Source organism: Lycium ferocissimum, chromosome 3 (assembly GCF_029784015.1).
Source record: "Lycium ferocissimum isolate CSIRO_LF1 chromosome 3, AGI_CSIRO_Lferr_CH_V1, whole genome shotgun sequence".
Lineage (NCBI taxonomy): Eukaryota > Viridiplantae > Streptophyta > Magnoliopsida > Solanales > Solanaceae > Lycium > Lycium ferocissimum.
Genome location: NC_081344.1, coordinates 23,926,464 through 23,954,379, shown reverse-complemented (window position 1 = coordinate 23,954,379; position 27,916 = coordinate 23,926,464). Strand labels below are relative to the sequence as shown.

Sequence of the window (27,916 nt, the reverse complement as noted above, 5' to 3'; positions counted from 1 at the left end):
TTTCACTGGGTATGTTGTTGTTCATGACCATGTTATAGTTTTAGTTTCAGTTCTTATCATGTTATTTCCGGTGCCATGTTTATTTCATTTAGTTGCTTTATATGTCAGTACATTCGATGTGCTGATGTCCCTTTTCTATTGCCCGGGGGCCTGCATTTCACGATGCAGGTACAGACTTACAAGATGACGCATTTGCTTAGTAGGACATTGCACGTATTAGACCACGGATTTGGGGGACAAAAATTAAAGACACACGCCCGAAACAGGGCCATTTATGCGAATAATCCGTATACTGCACCAAAGCATAAACTTAATGACTAATTGGAATTCGCTTGGCCAACATGGGATAGTCGGTACCTTTGCTGATTTAGCATGTCATCTACTTGAACTTTTGGTATCAATTGATGGATTATTCGAGCAGTTTGATAATTTGAGCGCGGTAGGACAAGTGCAGTTAATTTTAAGTGATAAACTAGTTTTGTAATAGCTTAATGACCGCTAGTGAAATAGACTCAGGACTTCAGCAAACACTCATTTCACATTAGCTTTCCAGCGAGCAAATTAGGTCCCGAAAAAGGTAAATAATGGAGATATGTTACAAGGGGCATGTTGACCCTCTCCATTTCCCCATCCTAAAATGTTATATCCTGAAGCATCCTTTCCATCAAAAGAAGAAGACGAGAAAGCCTGGCACATGTTGACTGCACGACTTATTCCAAACAAGAAGTACCAAAAAACAAATTTCTGTTGAAACATCTTGAAAAAAAGGGACAAAGAGGTGAAAGAACAAAGTGTTGGCACCTTAGCTTTAAAGCCGGCCAAAATCTACATCACAGGTAGCTGAAAGATTACCGCATAATTCCCAGATTCACTTCAGCTGGTAGAGCTGCTATAATACAGAATTGATCAATTGTGCTACAGGAGGACCTACATATAATTGGATCAACGACTTGACTAATCAAATTGTTGGCGGAGATGCATTTCTGTCTCACTTTTCCATGTTGCATGGGATGACTGCCCCTTCATCCTCTTATTCTTCTCCTTGTCTTTGACGGTAGACCCCTTCTTCTTGACTGACTCTTCATCAGAGTTTACAGGGCGATCACTGCACGCTGGGCACACCATCCCTCTTGTGTGCGTGTATGTTTTGGGAATTCCACACCTCAAGCACATCCTAATACAAGATGCATTTCATCAAAATGATAGTAAATAAATTGCAATCAGTAGTAGCACACAAAAAGATGTATAACCTCACCACATCCTGGTGGGAAAGAAAAGAAAAAGTTCATTCGGTAGTCTCTAGAAAAAGAAGTAATACATACTGGGTGACATTACCATAAATAGAGGTATAGCTCTTACTATGCAGGGGCTGCCCTACCTGGAGAGCACAAATAAAATATGTATATAATGGGGTTCACAATGTTGCCATGGCAATAAATTCAAGTTAATGCATGATGGTCTACGAACAAATTCATCACTACCAACCCCAAAAAGGGAGAACCAGGATGGAGAGGTATGACTCCACTGCTTGACATATACTTTATGCCATTTTTGGTTTGGGAAGCATAAGTACCGTAGCTAATATGGGAAGCTCATGACGCTTGAGCTGCAGGTACCACATATAAGAATAGTCACTAAAATCTATTACCTAAGTTCAAGATTAAGTAGTGTTGAAAAGCAAAAACAGATCTTGCAGTATATATTCATGCTAGGATACCATAGGATATTTGGATCCAATGGTTTTGTACTTGTTGGTTTTGTGCTATGTTTTCCTGAGCACTCTCTGTGTGCCAGCCATCGATAATCTTTATATACACCACAGATGAAAACAATGAAATGTACTTCTTGCAGAATCAGTAGCTGCTGCTCTATAAGTTGTCAACCTAACATTTGGCTCCACTTTTATCAACAATCATAGAACTACACAAAGGAACTGAGCCTTGGTTTAAAGACTCAGCCCAACCATGAAGCTTGATCTTCTTTTTCCTTTTTTCCTTTCACTGATTTCTCTTGGTGCTAAGAATCCAAAGTGAAAACAGGAGCGGGAAGTTTCCAGCTTCAGAACAGAAAGATAAAATCTCACAAGTCAGCACCACTTAATAAAATGAGAGATACATTAAAAGCTGAATCAGGAAAACATTTAACGAGGAGTGAGATTCTCTTTAATTGATAACAGAAACTCCATCATAAACCAGTCTCATAACACAGAGTTTAAGCATTAAAATAAAATGTGCACTTTTTTTTTTTTTTTTTTGATGAAATTAAAAATAAAATGTGCACTTAGTACAAGTAACGAGGGAAATGATTAACGAGAATGCGAAGGAATTATTCCGGACAGCAAAAAATTATCTTGGGGACTATAAAACTTGAATCCAATCCATCTCTGTCCCCTCCATGCCCCTCTTTCTAGGTAGGTGGGGTCATCCACACGAAAAACACAGGTGAGAATTCTTAATAGCTAGATTGACAAAACTGAGATTCTTCGTTTTTCTTTTTTTTTTCCTTTTTCAAAATGGGGTGGCAAAACTGAAGATTTAAAAGAGAACAATACTTAACACTTCTGCAACCACATGCTATACATGAAAATGCTTGCAGACAGTTTACATGGATAGACTTTGGTGGCTAGTGATTTTTTTTATGTTCATCCTTCTCAAGCAGTCAAACCATTAAAATCGAAGTCTTTAAATCTTTTTTTTTTCTCCAATAACCGAGGTGTCCGGACCAGCTTGCGCGCACCTCGACTAATTCCACGAACTACCTGCCACCTCCCACCCAGCAACGTATACTAGGAAACTTTGTCCACCAAGGCTAGAACAGATGGGAAGAAATCACATAGTGTTTTTGTCTCCGCTAGAATTGAACCCACTTCATTTACCAGTGTGTTATATTCAATATCTTCTGTATCCATCTCAAAAGCTCACAGCCATCAACCAACCAAAACCAAATTATGCTCCTCTCTGGATCCAAGAGCTGCGCCCTAGTAAAAAGCAGCTTCCGTTTACTCGCTGATCCACATGGATACAGCAGCTATATTCTAGTTCTCTGTGGTATGCTTGTTATCTTAGTAGTAAACAGTGTTTAGGATGGCGAGAGGCAAGGCGAGGCATGGCGACAAGGGCTGGCCTCATGCCTCACGCCTCATGGCGAGGCGTGGCGTGGCGCGGCGAGCGCCTTTTAGAAGCGAGGCGAGAATTAACACAAAAAATTAAGATATTAAATATGCATATATAAATACCCAAAAACTCAAATACTCAACATAGCAAATATTCATACTCAACATGAATGAAATCTGTTTATATAACAATAAAAGGCAAAAACTCATATAACTTAAATAAATAACAATACTGAAATTGGGGGGAAAAAAACTGTCGGAACTGGGTCGCCGGCCAGCTGCCCGAAAGTCAGCTCTGCCTGAAAAAGGCTAATCTGCAGCAGCAGCTGCCGGGAAAGTCAAAGAAAGAAAGAAGAAGAAGAAGACGAAGAAGAAGAAGAAAAGAAACAGGGTTAACCTGAAAACCCTAGCAGCAGCGGCTGAGGAAGATGGAAGACGAGACAACTGAAAGTGAAACCCTAGGTAAAAACTAATGTTTTGCTCTCTCTTTTCTGTTTGGTTTTAAGTTACACGCGTTTTTGTTTTTTTTTTTTTAAATTAAAAGGCGTCGCCATTCGCCACAGCTCGCCATGCTCGCCTCGACGTCGCATTTCCAGAAAGCCACGCCTTGGCTGTTAATGGTGACGAAGGCGAGGCGTGCCAAAAGGCGTAAGGCGCTCGCCTTCCTAAACACTGGTAGTAAACCCCCTTCCCAGTCCCTTTTATGTCTTCAATTATAACCATCATAAAGCTTACTAACTTTGTTTGAAAACTCTGTGTCAGTAATAGTACAAAAGTATCAAATTAAGTACTGGAGCTTGTTTACGAAGTTAGGAAAGGAAACAGATGACATTGTAGTTCAACCAAGAGTGTTAAATGGGTTAGAAATTCCGAAATAGTAAAAAGTGTAAGAATTATTTAAACCTCTAGTACCGTGTCAACTATCAAAAGCATATATTTGTTATAACCGTGGTGCTAAGGCAAGCTTGCGCGCACCTCGATTAATTCCATGGGATACCTACTATCTCCCAACAACACAGGTACTAGGTAGCTCTATCCACCAAGCATTTGGACAGATAGAAGACCCTTGGGTGCCAAATATTTCAAATATTATACTCCCTTTGTTTCAATTTATGTGAACCTATTTCCTTTTTAGTCCGTGCCAAAATGAATGACCTCTTTCCTAATTTGGAAACAAATTCACTTTATGAAATGATTTACAACCACACAAATATTCAAGACTTATTTTGAACCACAAGTTTCAAAAGTCTTCACTCTTTCTTAAATGTCGTGCCCAGTCAAATGGGTTCACATAAATTGAAACCGAGGGAGTACAACATTCTGAAATAAAAACTGCCTCATCCAGTGCTTTTAGAAGTGAAAACGCAATAAAGAGAAGAGGTCCAAGGGGCTTGAAGTGCAAAGCAAGAGGTGAAGCGCACAATTTACCAAAGTGACTAACACAAGTTACGGAAATTAAAAATTCCAAGCATATATGAATAATCAAATAGCAATTAAAATAACTAATTCTAGCACTGAATTTACAATAATGTTGATATTAATCCAACTTTCAAAGTTGAATTTCTGATAATAAATTGCTCCATTAAAATGATAATCCATACCTAAGAAGCTCTGCTGCATCTTCTGCACCAGGATAGCTCGCAGTTGCCATAGGTTTGCCTCCTTGTACAGTGCCAACAGAAGCATTTGCTTGACCAGTGGCTGTCTTTGGGATGCCTCCGCCAACATCGCTTCTCACCCTCTCATGGATCCCTACTAACTGAGCCTTTGACTCCACTACAGCCCCTATAAAGGTGAAAGATTAAAGAAAAGAGAAATGTGCAGACCGTGACCATTAAGATTCTCCTCTATTGTCAAAAAGAGGACTAAACAAAGAAGAGGAACAAATACTTTCATGGTAGTTGAAAAATTATACACTTACAGATGCTTTCTAGTGCAAAAATTTGACATGCCCCATTTTAAAGAAAAGACTTGTCAGCATGTCACCTTTGGAGAAATATCGTTTTTTTCTTGCGTTTACTTCTCTACCTTAGAGGATTAAAGTTGAAGTCTGCAAAGTAAAAACACTGGATCGCAAACAGGCTTCAACCAGACCTACGAACTCTATACCTCTAAGCTAATTAAGTTGCATTCACTTTGGTTTCCTATGATATGGCGACAACGTTAAACAACGACATCTAAGCCCCTTCACAAGGCTAGGTTTTCCTAATAAAGCGTCCGTCTTCGGTTCTCCACTTTCTCTATTAAGTATTAACTCTATACTATTAGGTTTTTACTCCTCAATTGATGATTAGAAATACTTTGTTTAATGCTCTAAACTGCAAACTAAAATGTGTGAGGATAGTCGGATGATAAAAAAATTCTAAACCTCGTAGGTAATGGACATACTTTAGGTATAACATTACATTCTTAGCTTTGCCAGAAGACTTGGCCTACGAACTTTCAGGCTTTGGGTGTATAACAACTACGCGATGCCTTATAAGTCTTCCTAAGCACAACTGAACAGGTCATTAGTTCTCTAACAAAAATTTCACTAGTTTTAATCTGAAAAATGATGAATTGTTCAAACCCCAATTGATATAACGGACCTCACTGTATGAGGCAAATTGTATAATTACAACAGAATAATTCCATCATATAGAATTAAAGGGAATATAGAAAGTACCAGCTGGTAAATCATTTTTGTTTCTGCTGTACTTACGACGACCCTGTCGCTGTCCATCCACCTCCTTTCCACCTTCTTCAACACTGTTGTTCAAAAACTCCGGCGGCCCTGAAATCTCCAATAATTACAAACATAAATGTTTCAAACTGCACTTCACACAGTAATAACATGAAAAAAGATAATGCTTCCTTTTTGCCCTATCCACTTAGCTACCGTTTGACCATAGATTCTGGAAGCTTTTTTTCAAAAAAAAATTAAAACGTTGTCTGTCCATGGAATTTGATCAGTTTTTGAAACTATTTTGAAGAAAAACTCTCAAGTTCCAAACACAACTTCAACTTTCACAAAATACTCCACCGTTTCAATTTGTCAAAGATATGAAGAATGTGTTTTAATCTAGTGGTGTTAAACATGGCATGTTGAAAGTTGAAATTAAAGAGTTGCCAGAAAAGAAAAGAGATTTGTTTTGAAATAGACTAAAAAGGGACAATAAGACAAACAAATTTTTTCAATACAAATTCAAAAACTCATTTTTTGTTGTTTTCAAGTTTCACAAAATCGATGGCCAAACACTGAGTTAGATTCAGCATTTTGTTGCTCCAAAAAGAAAATAAGATAAATAAATGTAAAATAGGGAAATGTTACTTCGGAAAAGGCGTCGAGAGCGGAGGGAAGGGAGGAAGATGAAGAAGGGTTAGGGTTAATTAAAAAGGGTTTGTAACGATTCTGTGGAACGTCGTCGTTTTCCTCTTCGGAGGAAGACTTATCGTAGTGAAGTTCTTGTTGTTGTTGTTCTTCATCTTCTTCCGCCGAGGAGTAGCCTTGTATTAGTGACAAACTCATCCTTACCGCCGCCCGGTAGGATCCGAATAAGATGATTACAGTTCTGTGTTCAGACACTAGTAGCTTGCCAATTACTATCGTTTTGCCCCCCTCCCAAGTCTCACAATCACAAAGTGGTCAACTACGAGCGAATTCCAAATAGTCCTCAAACTAAGGACCCGTTTGGCCATGTGAATTTTTCACTTTTTTCTAAAACAAAATTCACTTTATTTGAAAATTAGCGTTTGGCAATAAAAATTTTAAAAAAGTTATTATTTAAAATTTAAAAAAAACACCTAAAACTCTATTTTCACTTTCAGTACATTCAAACAACTTACCATGAACTCATAGTCGTCATAGCTATTGGATTCGCAATTAAATAATTATACATATTTGATGAATTTTCTAATATAAATACAAACAAAACAATAATAACAACAACCTCAGTATAATCTCACAAGTAGGGTTTGAGAGGGTAGCACGTATCAAGATCTTACCACTATCTTAAGAAGGTAGAGAGGATGTTTCTGATAATGCCCTCGGCTCAAAGAAAGATGAAAAAGAAGGCAGCAGAAACAACAACAAGATAATACTACAATAATCGATGCTAAAGAAACAACATGCAATAATAGAAATTTAAGACTACGAAAATACAAGAATAATACTAATACTCCGGGAATGGGAGAGAAATATTTCTGACTACCTGCTAACCTTCTACCCTAATTCTCAACCTCCACACCCTCTTATTGAGGGTCATGTCCTCAGTAAGCTGTAGTTGTCTCATGTCCTACCTAATCATCTCACCCCAATACTTTTTTAGCCTGCCTGTATCCCTCCACAAGCCCATTGTGGGCAACCTCTCACTCCTCCTTACTGAGGCATTCATACATTTTTTCTTCACACGCCCGAACCATCTCCACCTCACTTCCCGCATCTTATCCTCCATGAGAGCCACGCCTACACCCAACTTGGCCCGAACATCTTAATTCCTAATTTTATCTCTCCGGATATGCACACACATCCATCTCAGCATCATCATCTCTGCTGCTCTCATCTTCTTGACATGGGAGTTCTTGACTAGCCAACATTCCTCCTTATATAACATAGTCGATCTAACTACCACTCTCTAGAACTTACTTGAAGTCTTGGTCGCACATTCTTATCACACAGAACAACAAATGCGAGCTTCCATTTTATGCACTCCGCCCCAATACTATATGTGTCAATTTCCCCATTACCTTAGATTACTAACCCAAGTACTTGAAACTTCCTCTCTTGGGGTTTGGGGATGACCTGCGTGTCAAGCCTCGCGTCCACGTTCGCTTCATGGGTCACATCACTGAATCTTAATACAAATATAGAGTCTAAATAAAAATTACTGACTTCGTTCAAATCCATAACTAATACTCTCCTTCCGCCCCTGTGTATATAGAGACGACACAAAGGGATATATGAATAAAAATATGTAGTCGGCTACTCGAATCGAAGAAGCAAAAAACTCACTCGACTTATAAGAATATGAGGAAGTTTTTTTCCAAATCACTTTTAGATTTGAGCTAAGAAAATATTGGAAGTTCGACACTATCAAGACAACAATCTCGATTTAGAATAATCAAACGTTAATCACTAGTCAGTCACATGAACACTCCCACCAAGTAGAATAAATATGGTAAAAAATTGTGTAATACCTTTATGTCAACCCAGCTTGTAGGTTCCCAATTTATATAATAGGACATCTAATTAAAGAAGATTAAAGAAGAACAACAATGAAGAGGGAACTTAACAAAGTTTCTAACCAACGAGGTACAAGATATTTTTTTTCCAAGTACATAGAAGTAGTAGTGGCCTAAGGTTGTGTCTTGTGAGATTGTAAAGATCAAAATATCTTAATATATTTTCAGCCTTTTAATTAATCAATGGATTGCAGAAGAGGTTTGTCGAAATAAAGAAGAATTGGTAATTAGGGAGAGGTGACAAAGAATAGTAAATAGTAGTATAAAATAACCATACAAGGAAAGAGGAAGAATTATATATGGATTGATTTCAGAATATACCATTCTTCATGATTGGTTCAATTGAAGAAAGGAAAGCAAGAGGGCAAGCAAAAGGAAAACTAAAGTGATCTATAATTCTTACTGAAAAAAAAAATCTATAATTCTTCACTAATCGTACAGGGAAGGTGGAAAAAATTGTCTCTCTTTTTTTGGGGAGAGAGCAGTCAAAGAATGAAGCAGACCAAATGATTGTTCCAGAATGACTATTCCTCACAATTGCTCCTTGTGATGCAGCGGAACCATGGCAATTAGGATCTCAAGACGCAGCAACACCTATAATGTAAGGAATATCGGTCTTACGTAACGACAACCTTTACGTAACGACAACCTTTTCTTCGTTATTCTGATTTTGGTTTTCGTATCATGGATCTTGGGTCACGCTTTATGACATTTCCATATCAAAAAATTCAATCTCGCAAAGGATTGTTCATGGAACTATTATCGAGATTTTTCAAACCATATTTCCTAGTATCATCCCTATGTTCATTGTTATACCATCATTTACTCTGTTATACTCAATGGACGAGGTAGTAGTCGATCTAGCCATTACTATAAAGTTTTTTCTTATTGGACATCAATGGTATCGAGAGCGCCTTTCACGAGGGTGATTAAAGTGTAACGAAATGCCTTAAAGTTGAATATAGTCCACGAAGCATCTGGCTTATCGGTAATCTCTCATCCCCGCTGTCGAGAGACAATAATAACTATAGCACGCCAGAAACAGGGAGCTGAGGTGGTTAGACGTATATCCCGAAATGCACCCAGCATAAGATCCTATGGTTCCATTCTTGTTGTTGCTGGAGGTACACATCCCTCTTCTCGCGCGGAATGATATGGGAAGAGAAATACGCTAGCCCGGCATGTCCGATAATGAAGAATCGAAGTAGTGAATTCATCGGAACCAGAAGGTGGGTATACACTCGGGACCCAACGGCTCGGCTTAGTAACCTTTCGAAACGGGATCTCTCGTTGGTAATAACTACGTAGTAGTCGCGAACCATCGGCCGGGAGAGGAGCTAAAAGCCACTTTATCAGAAAGGAGAGGGGATAACCTCTTATTCCTACTCCTCTTCTTCGCTTCTCTGGATCTCCTACGGTAGGTAATACCAATGTGCACAAGCAAGTTGACCGAAAGAGACCTGGGCCGTTTTCTACTCTTCCACCAAGGAGCCGTTCTGCGAGAAGCAAGCGGAGGTCACAGAGAATCGAATCTATTCATGGCGATCCATCCCATGATCGATATAAGATATAAAACTTTCTTATTCTTTATTCTATTCTATTTTCGGAATAAAGAAAAAAAAAAGCGGTAACCTGGGAATCCCCCTCTCAGAGTTGATGCGGGACTCATAAGTATAACGCACACCGGAATACGGAATTCGAGGTCTCATGAACTACTACTAAAACTACTTTGTTTTTGTTTTGTTTGTGGACAAACGATATCCAATCGTGCCCATGGCCGGATCCTTTTAGATCTACGGGCCGGCCAGCCCCGACCATTTACATTAGCATGTAGCCGTTCCACTCGGGCCCCCGATGTGACAAGCGAGGAATCACCAGATCTTTCTCGTTTTTGGGCTACAACTTCGTAGAGCCGACTAGCCTCCCTTTCCACTGTGCATTTTTCGAACAAAGAAGAAGACTATAGAATCGAATTCACTCTTCAAGAAACTGTTCGTCCCATATCTTTTGCATGTCTTATATGTGTGGAACCTGGTCTTTTCGGTCCCTAGAATACATAGGGTAGGTAGGGCTGGGTGAGAAATAGTTCACTCTTGCCAATAAATTGTCCCCGGCCTTCGATTAACTTCACTCATAAAGGGTCTTACGGTCGAGAGAACTACCTAACTAAAGAAAAATAAAAGTGTTCTTTCTAAGAGTAGGCCAAGAGCTTTTTGCGGAAAATCCCAGGCATTGGGGCACAACAAAGTGAGGCGGTGAGTCGACCCTACCTTATGAGTATTCGACGATACGCTTTCGACGAATAGTCACTCACTTTTCGCGCTTATATAGTTCCAAAGAGAGATCAGAATCGGGTCAATCACGTTTATTATAAGTCGATAATACAGTGGTTCTACCAAAGAAAAGTTTATATATGTTTTATTGTAAATGTGTCAATGTACCTCATAGTCGGGATGCACCTTCCTTAGGTGTCGACGTGTGATATCAGTACTCGATCGTCTAAATCAGACCTCTATTTCGGTACAACAAAAAGGAGTTTACTATGGTCAGTGCAGTGAGATTTGTGGAACTAATCCTGCCTTTATGCTTATCATCGTAGAATTTGTTCCTAGGAAGGATTATGGGTCTCAGGTATCCAATCAATTAATAGCCCGAAAGCTTAAGCGGAACTGAAAGAGAAGGATGAGCGAAGCCACAAAACTGAGGCTTCGCTCGCTCGCTCTAACGCTCCTTTAGTAGACAGCGAGTGGAGTGCATAAGCCCCTTCAGAGCTAGGAGTGGGTTAATCACGTTTATTAGGAGTCGACAGTAGAGTGGTTCTACCAGCAAAAAGTTTATGTACGTTTTATTGTAACATGTGTTGATGTACCTCATAGTTGGGATGTACCTTACTTAAGTGTCAGATGTGATGTTGTACATGATCGTCTAAATGATGTTGTACCCGATCGTCTAAATTAGACCTCTATTTCGGTACAACGAAAAGGAGTTTACTATGGTCAGCGCAGTGAAATTTGTAGAACTAATCATGCCTTTATGCCTATCGTCGTAGAATTTGTTCCTAGGAAAAATTATGGGTCTCGGGTATCCAATCAATTAATCCCACCAAGCCCGGAAGCTTAAGCGAAATTGAAAGAGGAGGATGAGCGAAGCCACTAAACTGAGGCTTCGCTCGCTCGGCTAACGCTCCCGTAGTAGACAACGAGCGGAGCAAGTATGCCCTTTACAACTAGGAGTGATTACTACACGAGCTCTTAAGTAAAGTACGGAACGAGCCTTGCCTACAAAGCTCGTAAGTAAAGTAAGCAAGCGAGCCACTTGGAATTGGAGCAGAAAGCAAGTGAAAAAGGAAAACACAAGATATGGGTCTCGAGTATCCAATCAATTAATCCCACCAAGCCCGGAAGCTTAAGCGAAATTGAAAGAGGAGGATGAGCGAAGCCACTAAACTGAGGCTTCGCTCGCTCGCGCTAACGCTCCTGTAGTAGACAGCGAGTGGAGTGCATAAGCCCTTTTACAGCTAGGAGTGATTACTACACGAGCTCTTAAGTAAAGTACGGAACGAGCCTTGTCTACAAAGCTCGTAAGTAAAGTAAGCAAGCGAGCCACTTGGAATTGACAAAGCTCGTAAGTAAAGTAAGCAAGCGAGCCACTTGGAATTGGAGCAGAAAGCAAGCGAAAAAGGAAAACACAAGATATGTTACTGCCCAGGATCGAACTGGGGACCTTCAGTGTGTAAGACTGACGTGATAACCACTACACCACAGCAACTTGATGTTGTTAAGCTACACAATATCTTTATTTGTTCTTCCAAAAGGTCAAATTGGTAAATATGACAGTTAACAACATCTTAGTAATTTGTACTCCGTAATAGGTACTTCAAAAAACTTCCCGCTTGTAAAATTTTCATTCATAAGGCAGCCTATTTGAACACTTTCAACCAATAATCAATTTCTTATTTAAATATTAAACTGGTAACTACTTTAGGTGAACTTTGGACAAAACTATTTCTCCTCTTCTTTTTCTTCTTAGTTGCATTATACCATGGTGTTTTGCAAATCTATTATATCAAGTTAAGTATAATATTTGAAAACCCTATCAAAATCGTGAAAGAAATAATTCCAACAACTGTTACTATCCTATTCTTATATACGAAATTTCATGTAATAAATTAAAACACCATTAAAAACTCATCATTGATGCAAACTTGTGAGTTCAAATCAAATAGGTGTTGTTGGAAAAGCTTGGAAACATAAGCAAGGATGAAGATTGGTATTTCGATCATATATATCTGAAACTTTTACTTTAGACATTGATAGTCCAAATTTGAGACATACATGCTTGAAATTTGGCCTTGGCAAGCCAAACTCCAAACACATATCAGAAATTTGGCCTTGGCAGCCAAACTTCTAACGCGTATGTAAAAGGTTTGTTTGCACAAGCTAAATGCCAAGCTTCAGACAAAATTTGTAATATCAGACGCGATTTTTCGCAACTTAATCTAAACTCTAGATAGTTTGGTATGATGGATAAGCAAAAATAGATGGGATAAAAATTTAGTACCACCTTATCCTTTGTTTGGTTACTACTCTTGGGATAAGTTATCCCGATAAAAATAGTACTGGGATAACTTATGCCCACCAGAGGGTGGAATAATAATCCTGGGATAACTTATCCCGGGATAAAACAACGAATTGACTAAAATAGCCTTGAGGTTGAATGATAATCCTTTCCCTTTTCTCGTTTCGTTGTCTATTTTTTCCATTCTGTCTATTCACTTTGTTGAATCTATCTTATTTTAAAAACTAGTTCCTGGAGCTAATTTTCATCTATAATGACTAACAATTGGAGCCTGTTGCGTAATGAATACGTTATGCATGTTCTTAGCAACTTGGCAAATTCCAGGTTCTTGATCCCTTTTGCTCTTCCTCTAAATGTTGCGAATAGTTGTGTAATATTTGTTGGATTCTTGAATTTAGAATGGTTATATTTCAGATTGCCTACCATATAAATCCAAAGGAGTAAAGGGAAAGTGCTTTGTTCTAATGCAAAACAACTAATGCTAACTTAAGATCATAAAAGAACCAGAAAGGGCATCAAATTGACAAAAAGATAAGGGAAAATGAATCATGAAAAAGAAAAAGAAGAAGAAAGAAGTCAACAGATATATTTAAAAGGGAATTGATGTGTTTCAAACGGATAGAGCAGCTTTACTTTTGATCCTCCCCAAGTGCACAGTTCTTCCAAGGTATAGTCAGACTAGAATTCCTAACTATATCCAAAGCTTTTGGTGATTAACTATAGAAGCTAACCTTCGTAGATAGTCTCTTCTCAATGATCATGTAAAAGTTTGGGATGCCAAACTCAATATGTATTTCTTTTGTTTATCAATGATCAATGGAGGCAGTTAAAATATTTATATTTATATATATATATATATATATATATATATATATATATATATATTCAACAAACAAGGAAAAGGCATAGCCTCGGCCAAGACACTTACAGACAATAGGTATTAGGTAATCTTCATTTTAGACGTACATCTGCATTAAACAGAAAAGTCACGAATTTTGTTATATCGTTCATCTCTTTCTCTTAACCTTTGTTCTAATACCAATATTAAAGGGGGGTAGTAAATTTTTCGATAAGTTTTTTCAATAAGAAAAGTTCAAAGGACAAAACAGGAAATTAAAGTTGTTTTTAAATAATTTTTTAACAATCCTACTCGGTACTTCCTCACTCCTATGTTTCTTCTTATCATGTAGTTATAATTAATTTTCTGTCTATCTCCCAATTATTTTTTTTTGAACAGTAAAAATGAACAGTAACTTTTTTTTTTTTTTTAAGTCACGAATTTTGTTATACCGTTCATCTCTTTCTCTTAACCTGTATTCTTAATAGCAGTCTTCTTTAACCACACCCCGGTAACCACGGCCAACATCGTCCTTTATTTAGACATTAAAACGGCCTCTTTTAAACCTAGGAATTTACAGGTTAATCCATCGAGGTTATTAAGAAGTTAAGAGAATAACCATATACTAAGAATAACAAATTCATGAGGATAAGGAAATAATTACTTAAACATGATAATCACAAAATAATTTACATAGTAGGGAGATTAGTACAGAAAACATAGTAAATAAACTTACATGGTTTGAAGAAGGAGGGAGGTTTCCCTTTCGGGGAACCCCAAAAACTACTTTACACTAGGGGGTAGTTATTAAAAAACTTAATACTATTTTACAATAGGAGTTTATATTACACTGATTTTTGGTTGGGTAAGGAATTGGAGCATTTGATGAAAGGGAAGGGGAATATGAAAATTTTTTGGAGAGAGGTGGTTGTTGCTCTTGTTGGTGATGTCTTTGCTTCTCCACAAATGCTGCTATTTATAGGTGTCTTGGCGGACTTCAACTTCGGATTTCAAAATGTTGAAGAATCTTTTGAGTTCAGCCGGGTGCTCTTTGGGCCCCATCGTCACGTGAACTTGTTCAAAGGAAACTTCATCTTCTTGTCCGTTAGCTGATCTGTCCATTTACTGTAGTTGCTTTATCTTCTTGTCCGCTAGCTGATCTGTCCATTTACTGTAGCTGCTTTATTAAAGTTACTTTTTTGCAGATGTCTTCTAGCCGAATCTTTCAGTCTTTTGTCTCATCATGACTATTTTCTTCAGATTATTTTGCTTTTGACACATACACACACAAAAATATATATATATATATATATATATATATATATATATATATATATATATATATATTTTAAGTGTCTAAATTATGTAGTGCAATCGAATCAAAACTCATTCCCGAATCGTAGTCGTTTGGGTCTTGTGAATCTTGAAATGCACTTTGTTTCGAAAATTTACCATATCTCCTTCTTCTGAACTATGGACTGGTGACATCCTTGGGCTTGGAGATAATTCTGGACTAGGGTTCTTGATTACATGCTTGTCTTGTTCTGCTTTTGTTTGGAAAAATCTTTCCAAAGTCTCTTTAACTACACTTTCTATATTGTCATTTTTTTTCTTTTTTGCAAGTATGCTTTTCTTGGTAGAAGTAGCTCCTTGCGTCAGTGTCTTTGGTAGTCTTCGTCTTGTCTGGAGAGATGAACATCCCTCATCTTCACTTTTTGGCAAAGTGACAGACCATTAACGGATTTGATGAGTCTTTACCGGCTACCGTTTGAACCGGACTAGCCGTATCTTTATCCGATACGGTGGATCTATTTGCATTCATTGGGGAATGCACACCCGTCTCATCCATTTTTGTCCGAGATGGAGAACTGCGGGATTGTACTAATTCAAACTTAACCGCTTGTAATCTTTGTTCTAACGAGCTTGCTTGTTCCAAGAGTTTTTTTTTTTTTGGATGAGTGTTTCTTTTCTGGTTAAGTCTTCGACGGTTTCGATCATAGTAGAGCGATTGATCGCAAAAAATCACCTTATCCGTGTCTTTTTGTATATTGTGCGAGGGTTCTATCTGGATTTTGTCCGAGGAGGAGAAATATAATAGTTTGGTCCCAATACCTCTAGCATAGTCTAATGCCTCGGTGAAATCATTAAAGCCTTTAAAAAGAGGTCTTCTTATATCTTTGATAGAATCTACAACTTCTATCCAGGTTTGAAAAATACCATTAGTTCTACCATGGACTACAACATAAAATTTAAATTTCTTATCTAGATTTTTGTCGCAGAAATATTGACAAAGTGCGTTTAGAGTGGCTACAAAATGACCGGCGTCTTTTCTATTATGCGATATCCATAAATTGTCTACTAAACATGTCTTTGTTTGTCTATTACATATTCGGTAATACCTTAAAAGTTAAATTAGATGGCTGGAAAAATACTAAATTATTGGTTCCAAAATGTATTCTTTCTTGGGTGTTTTTGTTTAATGCAGATGTAGGTCTAAAATGGAGATTACCTAATACCTGTTGTCTATAAGTGTCTTGGGTTGAGGCTATGCCTTTTCCCTTGTCTTGTCCGAGAACTTGATGGTCTCATCTTTGTTCAAATAGGAAATCGAGTTAGATGTGACCTTTAATCTACTTAATTGGTCTCGCTAGATTATTATCTTTTTCCTTTTATATGTTCGAATATTAAATTATAAATTGAAATAGTATCCATAAAGTTTAACCATCTTCGTCTCTTGCTACTTTTATCATTAATTTTCGATAAAATTTGACTATAGCTTCACAATACCGTTCTTACAAATATTTCTGGTTTATTTAGTATATACAGTCTAAAACTATTTAAGCCATATATTACAGCTAAAATTTCGGCGTCTATACTACTCATATTTCCTTTTTCTCGGTATTTGCCGCTTTGATAAGCACATATCTTTTCTTCATTTTTATTGCTATATTTATTTGGTTTTGCCTTTAATACGGCTCCCCATCCTTGAAGCTTCCATCTGTTTCTATAATTAAATAGTCTTTTCTAGGGGCATATTTAAGTCGGAATTTTCTTTATTTTTTCTTTAATTTTTTGTACTAATCTAATATCTTCGGTATTAAAGTGTTTTTGACCATTTGATCCCGTTTTGGAATATAATGGCCACCTATTTTTCCTAAGTCTTTTATGAAACTTCTAGCATAATTTACTATTCCTAAAAAATTTTGTAATTCCTTAACATTATCTAGTTTATCTGGCATTTCTAAGGCCTTTTTAGCTATATGAGGCTGTAATTTTATTTTGCCATCTCCTAGTACTACTCCTAAAAAGTTTATATGGTTTTTACATAATTCCATCTTTTTCTTGCTAATTATTATTCCATTTTCTACAAATAATCTAAATACTGTTTGGAGGTGTCCTAAATGTTCTTTCATGTCTTTACTAAATACTAATATATCATCTACATATACTAGGACAAATCTTTTATAGTCTCCAAATATGCTATCTATTTTTCTTTGAAAAATTGGTGGAGCTGTCTTTAATCCAAATGGCATTACTAACCATTCGAAATGTCCTTCGGGACGAGGTAAATGCAGTCCATTCTATCTTGTCTTCATGCATTCGTACTCGCCAATATCTGATTTACAATCAAATTTACTAAAGATCTTTTTACTTTGTATTCTATTTATTAGCTCTTGTTTTGTCCGGTAATTTATATCCATACGTTACGTGTTATCATTAAGTCTTTTGTAATTTATTACCATTCTAGCTTTTCCTCTTACTATCTCACTATGATTTCTCACCATAAATGCGGCGGATCTATGTTTAGAAGTAGATCTTCTTATTACTCCTAAATCTAATAATTCTTTTATTTGTACTTTAAAGTCTTCTACATCTTGGTTAATTGCTTCTATTGAGGCTGTTTTAATTATATATTCTGAATTTATTATGTCTAATTTACATACAATTTTATTATTTTTCCAATATTTTAAAGGTTTTTCACCTATAATTTCTATCTCATCTAGTATTCTTATTATATTATCTAAATCTTTTTGGTTTTTTATTACTCCTATCCTTTCTATCCCTATTTTAAAATTATATAATTCTGTTTCTATATCTATTAAAGTATAATTTTTTTCTATTAGATTATAGTCGTCTAGTATTTCTTCTTCTTCTAGAATTAAATTCTTTATTTCTCTTTCGCTTTTACAGCATGTATTGTTGTCTTGACAATCCTTACAACAACTCTCTTCTTTCTTTTGCAGGTCTATTTGAGTGCCGGAGCGAGAGATCTTCTTATGTCGATTCTAGTTTCGGTTTTATGAGCTTGTCTTGGTGTATGAGTAGTATTTTTTAGAAAGATTACTCCATCTCTTGTAATCATGCAACTTCCATTGTTATGTAACATAAAGTCTAACCCTATGACGAAGTCTATATTTATATTCAAGTCTCTTACCCATATTTTATCCATTTTATAACTGGGTTTATAAAATTCTGAACAAGTGTTGATAAAGCTAATGTATGCCTTATGAACATAATGTTTATATATATTATGAGTTCCATCCATTTGCATGGCTGCAACTGGTCTTTCTAGAACTTTTATTAAATTTGGTGGAACTATTCGTTTATTTATTATACATTTAGTACATCCTGAGTCTACTAATGCTAATGTTTCTATTTCATAGTCATCTATTTTAATTCTTGCAAGTATTTTTATAGTTCCTAATTGTTTATCTTCATTACATACTAGGGCTCCATGGTCTTCTATACTCATTAGTTCCGCTGTTGAATTTTCTGGTATTGTTCTTAGCGGTTGTATATTAGATAGATGTATTTCTTCATCTTCGCTATTTGCTTCTTTTTCTTTTCCTTTTTCTAATTTACATAACCTGGTTTCTAATTCGTTTATTCTAGTTTCTAGTGTCATTATTCTTATACTTATAGTAGGGTCTTCTATTTTTTTATGTCTTTCTTCTTTATGAATTTTTGTCTTAAATTCTTTTTCTATACACTCAATACAATAGAAAGAAATACTACCTTAGAAAATCATCAGCCAAAAAACCATATTTAGAGTACCAGAAAAAAGTTTGTAAAATAAAGATTCCGTTAGGATAATAAATAAAGCTAGAAAAATAGATACATTAAAAAATCTAGAATACTTAGACTTAAGAATATACCCGAGAGTTAAAGAAATATAGAGCATTAAAAGATCATAGTATTATAAAGTGCAATTTCGATAACGGAGACCATATATTACATAGTGAAGACAAACAGTTGAACACATTGGTAGATTTAGTCATAAATTTTAGTGAAAAAATACAAGAAAATAATAAAAACATTACTAGAATATTAGAGGTGGTAGAAGTATCCCAGACTAAGCAAGAGAAAACTTTCAAGAAAGTAGAACAAAATCTAGATTACTTAAAAACGCAAGAGTTAGAATTAGAAAGGAAAGTCCAGACTCTAGTTAACAAATTTAATTTAGAAAAATTACCTACAAAGACGGAAATAGAAAAGTTGGTTAAAGTTATTACAGAAAAACCGAAAGAAATAGAACTAAAGACAACCCAAATAGTCTCTAAAATAATACAACAGATAGAAGTTTTGACTAGTGATATTAAAGAATTAAAAAAGACAGTAGAAGAACTAAAAGAAATCACTCTTTCATGAATAGATCGACCTTAGCTCAACACGAAGCCTCAAAATTAATAGAAAAGTCTATACCTTTACCAGCAGACTATAAAGATTATATACCTAACGCTAAATCAGATCAAATAACACTACAACAAAATATTACTATAATTTCATTAATCTTAGAAATAATAAAGAAAATCGAAATAATAGTACCAAAGTTAGAAGTAATAAGTGAGCACGTTCTATTGTTAAGTAAACAAAAAGAGAAAAATAAAGAGCCCGCTAAAGAAGTTGAAGAATTAATCGACCAATTAAAAAAGGTAGAAATAACACCTCAAAAAGAAAAAGTCAAAATAACTAGAAAAGCACAAAAATGGACCTTCTTCCAAGTAGATCAAGAAACGAAGGAGAAATAGAAAGGCAAGCAAGACCAAGAGTAAGTTTTTCAGATAATAGAATAGGTAATAGTTTTTTATCAAGAATTTTAAATAGAAGAACACTGGTATATATATAAAGGAGCAAGAAGAGGGGAAATTTTAGGCATTTTAGGCTAAATGGGGTGGAGGATATTTTTGTAAACAAACAACTTCTTTTAAAAAATTAAGGGATAAGGCATCATTACCCCCCTCACCTAGTAGCGTTTTTGCTAACACACCTTACCTAATGTTTGGTCCTATCACCCCCTTAAACTATTTAAAATCGTAATATTTTACCCCTAAACTGCTCGATGCCCACTCATATGGGAGAGTGACATACACCTCCCTTTTACGCGCATTTATTTTTATTTTTTTAATATTCAGCTTACGTGTCAATTTTTAAGAATAAAAAAATAAAAAATTGATTTTTCTTTTACAAAATTTATTTTTAAAACCCGTTTTTAAAAATAAAAAAAAAAGTGAATTAAAAAACTGATTTTTCTTTTAAAAAATTTATTTTTAAAACCTGTTTTAAAAACAAAAAAAAAAAAAAAAAACGAGAATTTAAAAAATGATTTTTCTTTTAAAAAATTTATTTTTAAAACCCGTTTTTTTAAAAAAAAAAAAAAAAAAGCGAAAACGCGAATTAAAAAAATGATTTTTCTTTTAAAAAATTTATTTTTAAACCCGTTTTAAAAAAAAAAAACTGAAAAGTCGAATTAAAAAACTCATTTTTCTTTTAAAAAATTCATTTTTAAAACCCGTTTAAAAAAAAAAAAACTGAAAATGCGAATTAAAAAACTGATTTTTCTTTAAAATATGGAAAAATGGATTTGTTAATAATATGGAAAGCTTGATTATTTTTTTAAAATGTCTTAAAAGATCTTGATTTTCATGATTTCATTTTCTTAGGACACTTTTATTTTTCAAAAAAAATCCGGAAAAAGTGTTTTTCTTGTCAAAATTTGAAAAAATTAATTATTTTTTTAAAATGTGAAAAACTATATTTATATTCATATTTTAAGAAAATACAAATTTTTAAGAAAAAATTAAGTTTTTCAGTTTTTTATGTTTCTTACTCTCTCAAAGAGAGTGAAACACACTCTCCTTGCCACATCAGCATTTAGGGGGTAAAATATTACGATTTTAAATAGTTTAGGGGGGTGATAGGACCAAACATTAGGTAAGGTGTGTCGTAGCAAAAACGCTACTAGGTGAGGGGGGTAATGATGCCTTATCCCAAAAATTAAACAATGCATGTTAATTTTAATACAACATACCAAAAAATGAATAAGAAATAATCTCAAGATAACTAATCCCAACATAACTAATCCCATCATAACTTATTCCAGTATAACTTGTCTTCAAATCAAACGACTCTTAAAGTGGCTAAAATTTACAAAAATATATGAAATTAGCCCATGGCTTAAATCAAGATCCCAAAATCAACTATCTGCAGGTGCGCCCTTGTCTTCAGGCTTGACAAAAGAAATAAATTTCAAAATTCTGAGTCGCATAATTTTAAGGGAAAGTCACACAAATACAACTTTTTGAAATGGTAATTAAAAAGATTGCAACTACTTTTTAAAATTTACATAAATACAATTTATTCCAAATTTTAACTTTTTAATTACAAAAATACAACTTTTTACATTCCTAAAATATCGATAATACTTAATTTTAAGAGTTACTACAGTTAATGCATCCACTTTTTACTTTCTCTCTTAACTCCACCCCAAAAAAAATAAAAATATATATATATATATATATATATATATATATATATATATATATATATATGAAAAGGGCATGAGAGAGAATGTAATTTTACAAATAAACAAAATCAACTTCAAATCCCATATTTCCTCCTCTTTATTCATCTTTTTTTTTAATTTTCACTTGATGACTGATGCAATAATTTTTTGTGATTAAAAAAAATTATTTGAATATATTAATATTAAGAAAAGTACATGAAAAGATATGATATATGGTATAAGAAAAGTACTTGAAAATATACCTAAAAAATATATGGTATATTGAAATTGACAAATTTAACTGAAAAGATGATAATAAAATATTTGTGGATATAATAGTAAAAATTAGTATATTTAGGTTTGTATATTATATATTGTATATAATATAATGATACCTTTGTGTATATAGTATATAATATTACAATATACCTAATATATGAATATATTACTATACGTGCCAACCAATTCTACTCTACAATAACATATATAGTATACAATATATATATATATATATATATATATATATATATATATAACAGATACAGTAATATACTTGTTCATGAATTAACTTTTTTTTTTTTTGGTTAAAATTCATGAATTAGCTTGCTAGTAGGTTGTGTTGGAGCTTTTTTAGGTAAGCAATTATTGTATTTTTATATGCATTCAATTATGTTATCACTAATATAGGATATCACCTTATTTTTAGCTTTTGATTCATAACAACAATCTCCTTGTTTTTAGATTTAAGTTGCATAATTTGTAATATCTAAATTAGTTGTTTATTATATATTTGACTCTTACATATCTTACATTTATGAAAGTTCCCCTAACTTTAATGGAGTATTAGATATTAAATCTAACTTGAGATAACTGAAACCTAGTTAAGATAATTATGACAATCCAGACCTGTCAAATTTGGTCATTATTTTTGACAAATAAGAAAAGCAAGAAGAATGCCTTCAACCTACACTTCATCTAAAGTTTTTTTGGTCTTCAAGGCTGCTTGGAGTTTTATGGTGAAATTCATAATGTTTGCTGCATTTAACTGATCGAAACAACCCCATTTTAAGAATAACTTTACAAAGCTTTTGTAAGTCAGCGCAAGCTGCCCTCAAGCTGTTCTGTAATGGCATTATGCAGAACACAAAAACATCGTCTTTGTGATCTAAAAGACCCACACAGAAGTGGTTAAAGGGATACCAAAAGCAAAGTTACTCCATTGAAAGGCGTATTTCTTTGCAACAATGTTGATACACATTTTGTGTTTAGACAATAAGTTGAGGTTGCAAAAACAAATTACGAAAGGCAGACACACAGATGTGTTTGAACATAAACTTCAGCTGGAAAAAAGTTTGTGAGAGTTTGAGCAACTTCACTTGAAAGGTATCTGCAAGCCACTATTTCAATATTTCACTCAAAACCCAAAACTAAAAACAAACTTCAACATTGCAAAATACTAACAACAAATTAGAAAGGTTAAATCACAATAGGCATCACAAATGGAGGATACTCAGAAAAAGGGCAAGAAAACAAGCTCAGGAAAACAACTAGAGCAAGGTGACTGATAACTAGTCAATTTGCAAGTGTGTAAGGAAGAGGGTAAAGCTGAATATCAGATGAGCTACTCAACAAAAAGCTGTTGCAGTTACAGAGCATACACATAAATAACATTGTAAACAACTAAAAACCTATTCCTAGTTTCATATTTGCTTTTGACAGGTAAATTTCTGCTCCAATTGCTATACCAGAACATAAAATTAACGTGCAGATGTAGCAGAACAACTCCATCGGTTACAGAAGAAAATTGATGTGCATGTACTTCAAAGACTGTTGCTTCAGGCAGTCCCTGATTAAGGAAGTGTAAGGAAAGCACTTAATCAAAGAACAAGACAACATTATTCCAACAAATTCATGTGAAAATGAACAACAAAGTATTCAAATTCATAACTAGTTCCATTTCGCATGTGAGTATCATTCCTGTCAGACCCCAATGATAATATAGCAGAATATATCCAATGTAAAACAACAAATACATCATGTACCAACTATGAATATCACAATTTTCAGAAGAAATCACCTTAGTTAAATGCATATATATGAAGCATAAATCGGGTTATACCCAGAATACTACCTGCACCTTCAAACAAAAACTAGTGCAAGGTTAAAATACAGACCAGGAGTTTTATTATCCAAACTACAGAATAAGAACTTGGCCACACTTCATTCACTGGTTTGTAAATTGGAAACAATGTGCTAGCTCGAACATGTAAGTCTCAAAAGGCCCTATGTATATCAAGTTCATGATCTATCTTCCACATATAGCCAGAGAAGCCAACCATGTAGTATTATTTCCCTCCTTCCAACAAGTACTGCATTTCCACTAACCGGTAAAAGTTACAATTATTTGTTAACGTTTGCCTAATTTACCATCCACATATCAAATAATATCTTGAAGCTAATTTTGATTGATCTGAGACAGAGAAAACATGCGTGTCAAGTCCATATGAAAGGCTGGCAGCAGAAATTTCATCAGTTATCTTTCTCCATATATAAAAGGGAACAACACCTTCATTGAGTATTGAAGTGTGTCTCCATAGGGAAAAAAAACACTTTATATCCATCATCTCTAGAATAGTACAATCGAATATTCTTGAGGACTCCATATATACAGAGACTAGAGGCGCAAATAGTGGACAAGGTATGTGGCTTAAATTAACACAAGTACCATTTGTTTTTTACACATCTACAGAATTACTTCTTGATTTGGCATTAAAAATGAGTACAGAATATTGAAGGTTCACGAATCAAGATAGATTAAGCTTATTTTACGTATTGCGAAACACTACTGCCTTATTAACCCATTTAATCATAATTCTAACATGAGTCATCTACGAACATAAATCATATGTCACAACCGGGTACATAAAAGAAGATTCAACTAAACAATTTGACTTCAGTAAGTTGACAAGTACGTGAATTGGCAGTGGCCTAAACAAGGAAATATATAGATAAGTAGTAATCACTAATGAGGTAACTCAAGAAAGACAATCCAATTAGTTTTTTAGCTGCTAAAAGTCTCAAAGCTAGAAGGGACAAGACATGGATAGACACAAAAGAGATTGACAAAGCTGATGAATAATATGCAATCCGTTAAGAGGAAAGGCAGTATACTACACTGAAACAGTAATGTTCCCTCTCCAAACTATAGAGAGAAAAAAAAATTACAAAGCATGTTGCCACGTCAAATTCAAAATCATACAGAAGCTCTTCATCACTAGACATTTACTGCTTATAAAATCTAACAAGGTCTAATTAAAATGATAATACCAACAATATGCTTATAATTCTAATCTACACAAACCATATGTCATAACTGGGTACAAACATGAACATTCGACTAAAGGATTTGACTTCGGTAAGTTGACAAGTACATGAATTGCCAGTGGCATAAAAAAGGAAATACATAGATATGTACTTGTTACCTAATGAGGTCCCCAAGAAAGACAATCCACTTTAGTTTTTTTAAAGCTGCTAAAAGTCTCAAAGCTAAAAGGACAAGACATGGATAGACACAAAAAAGATAGACGAAGCTGATGAATAATATGCAATCCATTAGAGGAAAGGCAGTAAACCACACAGAAACAGTAATGTTCCCTCTCCAAAATATTGAGAAAAAAAAATCAAGTTACAAACCACACAAGCACGTCGCCACATCAAATTCAGAATCATACAGAACTTCTTCAGCATTAGACATTTAATCACTACTAATAAAATCTATAACAAGGTCTAATTAAAACAAATAATAGCAACAATATACTTATAATTCTAATCTACACAAACTCTTCATTGACCAAGTGAAAAAATAAATAAGTGAAAACCAGTCAAACCAAATGCAGTCATTTAGAAACCAAAAGGATCTCCGGCTTTTTAGCTTTACTCGGCGTAGTAGCATTTGACATAACAGCACTTGCAGCAGCAGCTACCTTAACTGCGTCACGACCTCTCCTATCAAGCTGAATCAAACTCCGAGTTGCCAAAATCGCCTGCGGATTCAACTCATGTGAAGCCCTTGCATACAACCGTTTCACCGCCAATGAAGCAGCATCCTTCACATCCTCAGCATTCAAAGGACCCAACAAACAATGCCCCAATATCCTTATCACAGGTTGCAATAACTCCCATGGTAGTGGAATTCTTACACCTTTTGGCCTTAATTCATCATATCCATCTTCAATTCCCAAATTCTCCATCCCTCCCACCAAATCCCCGTTACTAATCTCGACAGAATTCTCTGAATTCCCATCACTTTCATCATCAAACTCCGAAACGCAAACACAATCTTGACCAGCCCAATCACTAGCAAACCTACAGAAATCCAATTTTGACCAACTTGGCATATGTGAAATCTGTTTATAATAAGAATCTAAAGCAACCCCAACAATACAAGCACGTTTAGTTGATTTCACAGCAATTTGATGTTCAAGAACGGGCGATAAAACTCCGACCAAATTACGATTCTGGACTTTATCCAACCTAGGATTCGATTTCCCCGAAATGGGGTTTGTTTTTCTTGGACTATGATACAAAGAAGGCTGAGAAAGATCCGGTATCGAGACAACTACTGGTTTACCACCACGTGATTTCGCTTCATTAGCGTAAAGAGCAAGAAGAACAGCTTCAAAACCCGAAAGAGAAGTATTACTAGAAGAGTTGTAAGATTTAAGTTGTGGTGACAAAAAAGTGTGATAATTAGAAATGGTGACAAGTTTGACCAGCCAAGGTCAAACTTGTCTTAAAAATGTGATTAACTTAAATTGGGACTCAATTACAATTTTTAAAACTTATAATCTTTTACAAAATACACAAAAACCCATACACATTATACAAAAACTTCTTCCAACCCACACACATTATACAAAAACTCTTTCCAACCCCAACCCACTTCCCCCACGACCCACTTCGTTTTATTTCAAAAAAAAAAAAAAGAGCAGTTCATTCTTCAGTTCATCTCATCTCTCTCTCTCTCTCGTTCTTCTTTGTTCAAAACCGGTGATCACCATTGTTGTTGCTCGTTCCTCTCTCTCCATTCTTTGCCGCGCTTGCTCATTTTTCTCTCTCTCCATTGTTGTTGCTTGTCTATTCATTCTCAGGTAAACTTTTTTTTTTTCACTTGGTTCAAAAGTTAGGGTTTTGAAATCAGAGTATGAAAATGATGATTTTGGTTAGAGAAGATGAAGAAGAGCATGGATTTTTCTTGAATGTTGTTTGTTTTGTTGTAGTTTCGTGTATTTGTTGCACTTGTTGGGGTTTGTGAGTTTGTAAATAGTGGTTGTAGTTGTGAAATTATGGTATTTGGTCTTGTTTTTGTTCTTTTTCTCCTTGTTATTTCAAAAAAAAAGGCTTGCAATTTTGTTGATATTTTCCAACAAGCGAGGTTACTGTTGCGACAAATTCGACACTTGTTTGTGATTCTGCAAACATCTGTGAGGTTGTATGGTTTTGGTGTATTTTGTTTAAGTTGTGAGTGAGATTTGTGATGGTTGTGTGTTTGTAGTGAAATATAGATGTTTTGCGGTTAAATTTAGATGTTTTTTTGTTGTTGTTCTTTGTCATGCTATGGTTTAGGAAAAGGTTTGATTTTATCCAACAAATTTTTGGATAAAATCAAAACAATTGTTGAGGTTTTTACGAAGAATTTGAAGCGATTGTTGTAGCATATTAACAAGTTTGTTGTAAAAAATCAAAACGATTGCTAAGCTTTATTGCAATCGTTTTTCTATTTCCAACAGATTAAGATTATAACACGTACAAGTAATAAGTTGTTGCAACAACTTCGTATTTTGTTGCAACATATTATTAATCTGTTGCAACAATGATTACTTGTTGCAACATATTCCTTTTCCTTTTTACTTTGAATGTTGCACTAACCAATTAAAACTTTTTTCTATCTCTTGTGTGTAGATAAAATGTCTCCGGTTAAAAGAAAAGGAGAGAAACCAGCGAGGGAGAAAGTAGTAAAAGAGCTAAGGTGCAAACACCATTAGATAAACTTGTGTTTTATTTGTCAATCAACAAATGAGGAAAGATTTAGTGAAGCTGGGGCTTCGAAAGAGAGAGAAACCCACGAAACCTCTGTTGGGCATGAAGAAGAAAGTGGTAAAAATGAACAAAGTGAAGAAACTAGAGAAGAAAGTGAAAAAGATGATGAAAAATCTGCTGAAGGAGATGAAGAAAATGAAGAAAATGCTGAAGGAGATGAAGAAAAAGGAGATGAAAAAGAAGTAAATGAAGAAGAAGGAGATGAAGGGGATGAAGGAGCTGAAGAAGAAGTAGAAACTGAAAATGGTAATGAAGAAGAAGAAGAAGAAGAATCAACAGATCAAAT

The 27,916-nt window shown here is 34.9% G+C and overlaps 2 protein-coding genes, 1 non-coding gene and 1 pseudogene across 4 annotated transcripts; 1 reads left to right on the top strand and 3 right to left on the bottom strand.

The window, feature by feature from the left end:
* Positions 1 to 697: 697 nt before the first annotated feature.
* On the bottom strand, positions 698 to 6,654 carry LOC132050070 (uncharacterized). 2 transcript variants are annotated; one of them, XM_059441110.1, is made up of 4 exons: positions 6,423 to 6,654; positions 5,778 to 5,892; positions 4,714 to 4,897; positions 698 to 1,174 (listed from the first exon to the last, which is right to left on the bottom strand). In XM_059441110.1, exons 1-4 carry the CDS (start codon positions 6,618 to 6,620, stop codon positions 955 to 957), a joined length of 717 nt encoding a protein of 238 aa, XP_059297093.1. In that variant the 5' UTR covers positions 6,621 to 6,654; the 3' UTR covers positions 698 to 954. The 2 variants fall into 2 exon arrangements, with proteins under 2 accessions (XP_059297093.1, XP_059297094.1); XM_059441111.1 differs by having other exon boundaries at positions 5,814 to 5,892.
* Positions 6,655 to 8,838: 2,184 nt separating this feature from the next.
* Positions 8,839 to 11,452, top strand: LOC132051052 (cytochrome c oxidase subunit 2-like; annotated as a pseudogene).
* Positions 11,453 to 12,027: 575 nt separating this feature from the next.
* Positions 12,028 to 12,100, bottom strand: TRNAV-UAC (transfer RNA valine (anticodon UAC)). The gene has a single exon. It is a non-coding gene; the product is annotated as a tRNA-Val (tRNA).
* A 13,159-nt stretch (positions 12,101 to 25,259) lies between these two features.
* LOC132048793 (uncharacterized) lies at positions 25,260 to 26,246 on the bottom strand (the record flags this gene model as incomplete). Its single annotated transcript, XM_059439476.1, has 1 exon — positions 25,260 to 26,246. A coding segment is annotated over one exon (819 nt), but the record flags the coding sequence as incomplete, so codon positions are not given.
* Between the last annotated feature and the right edge of the window lie 1,670 nt (positions 26,247 to 27,916).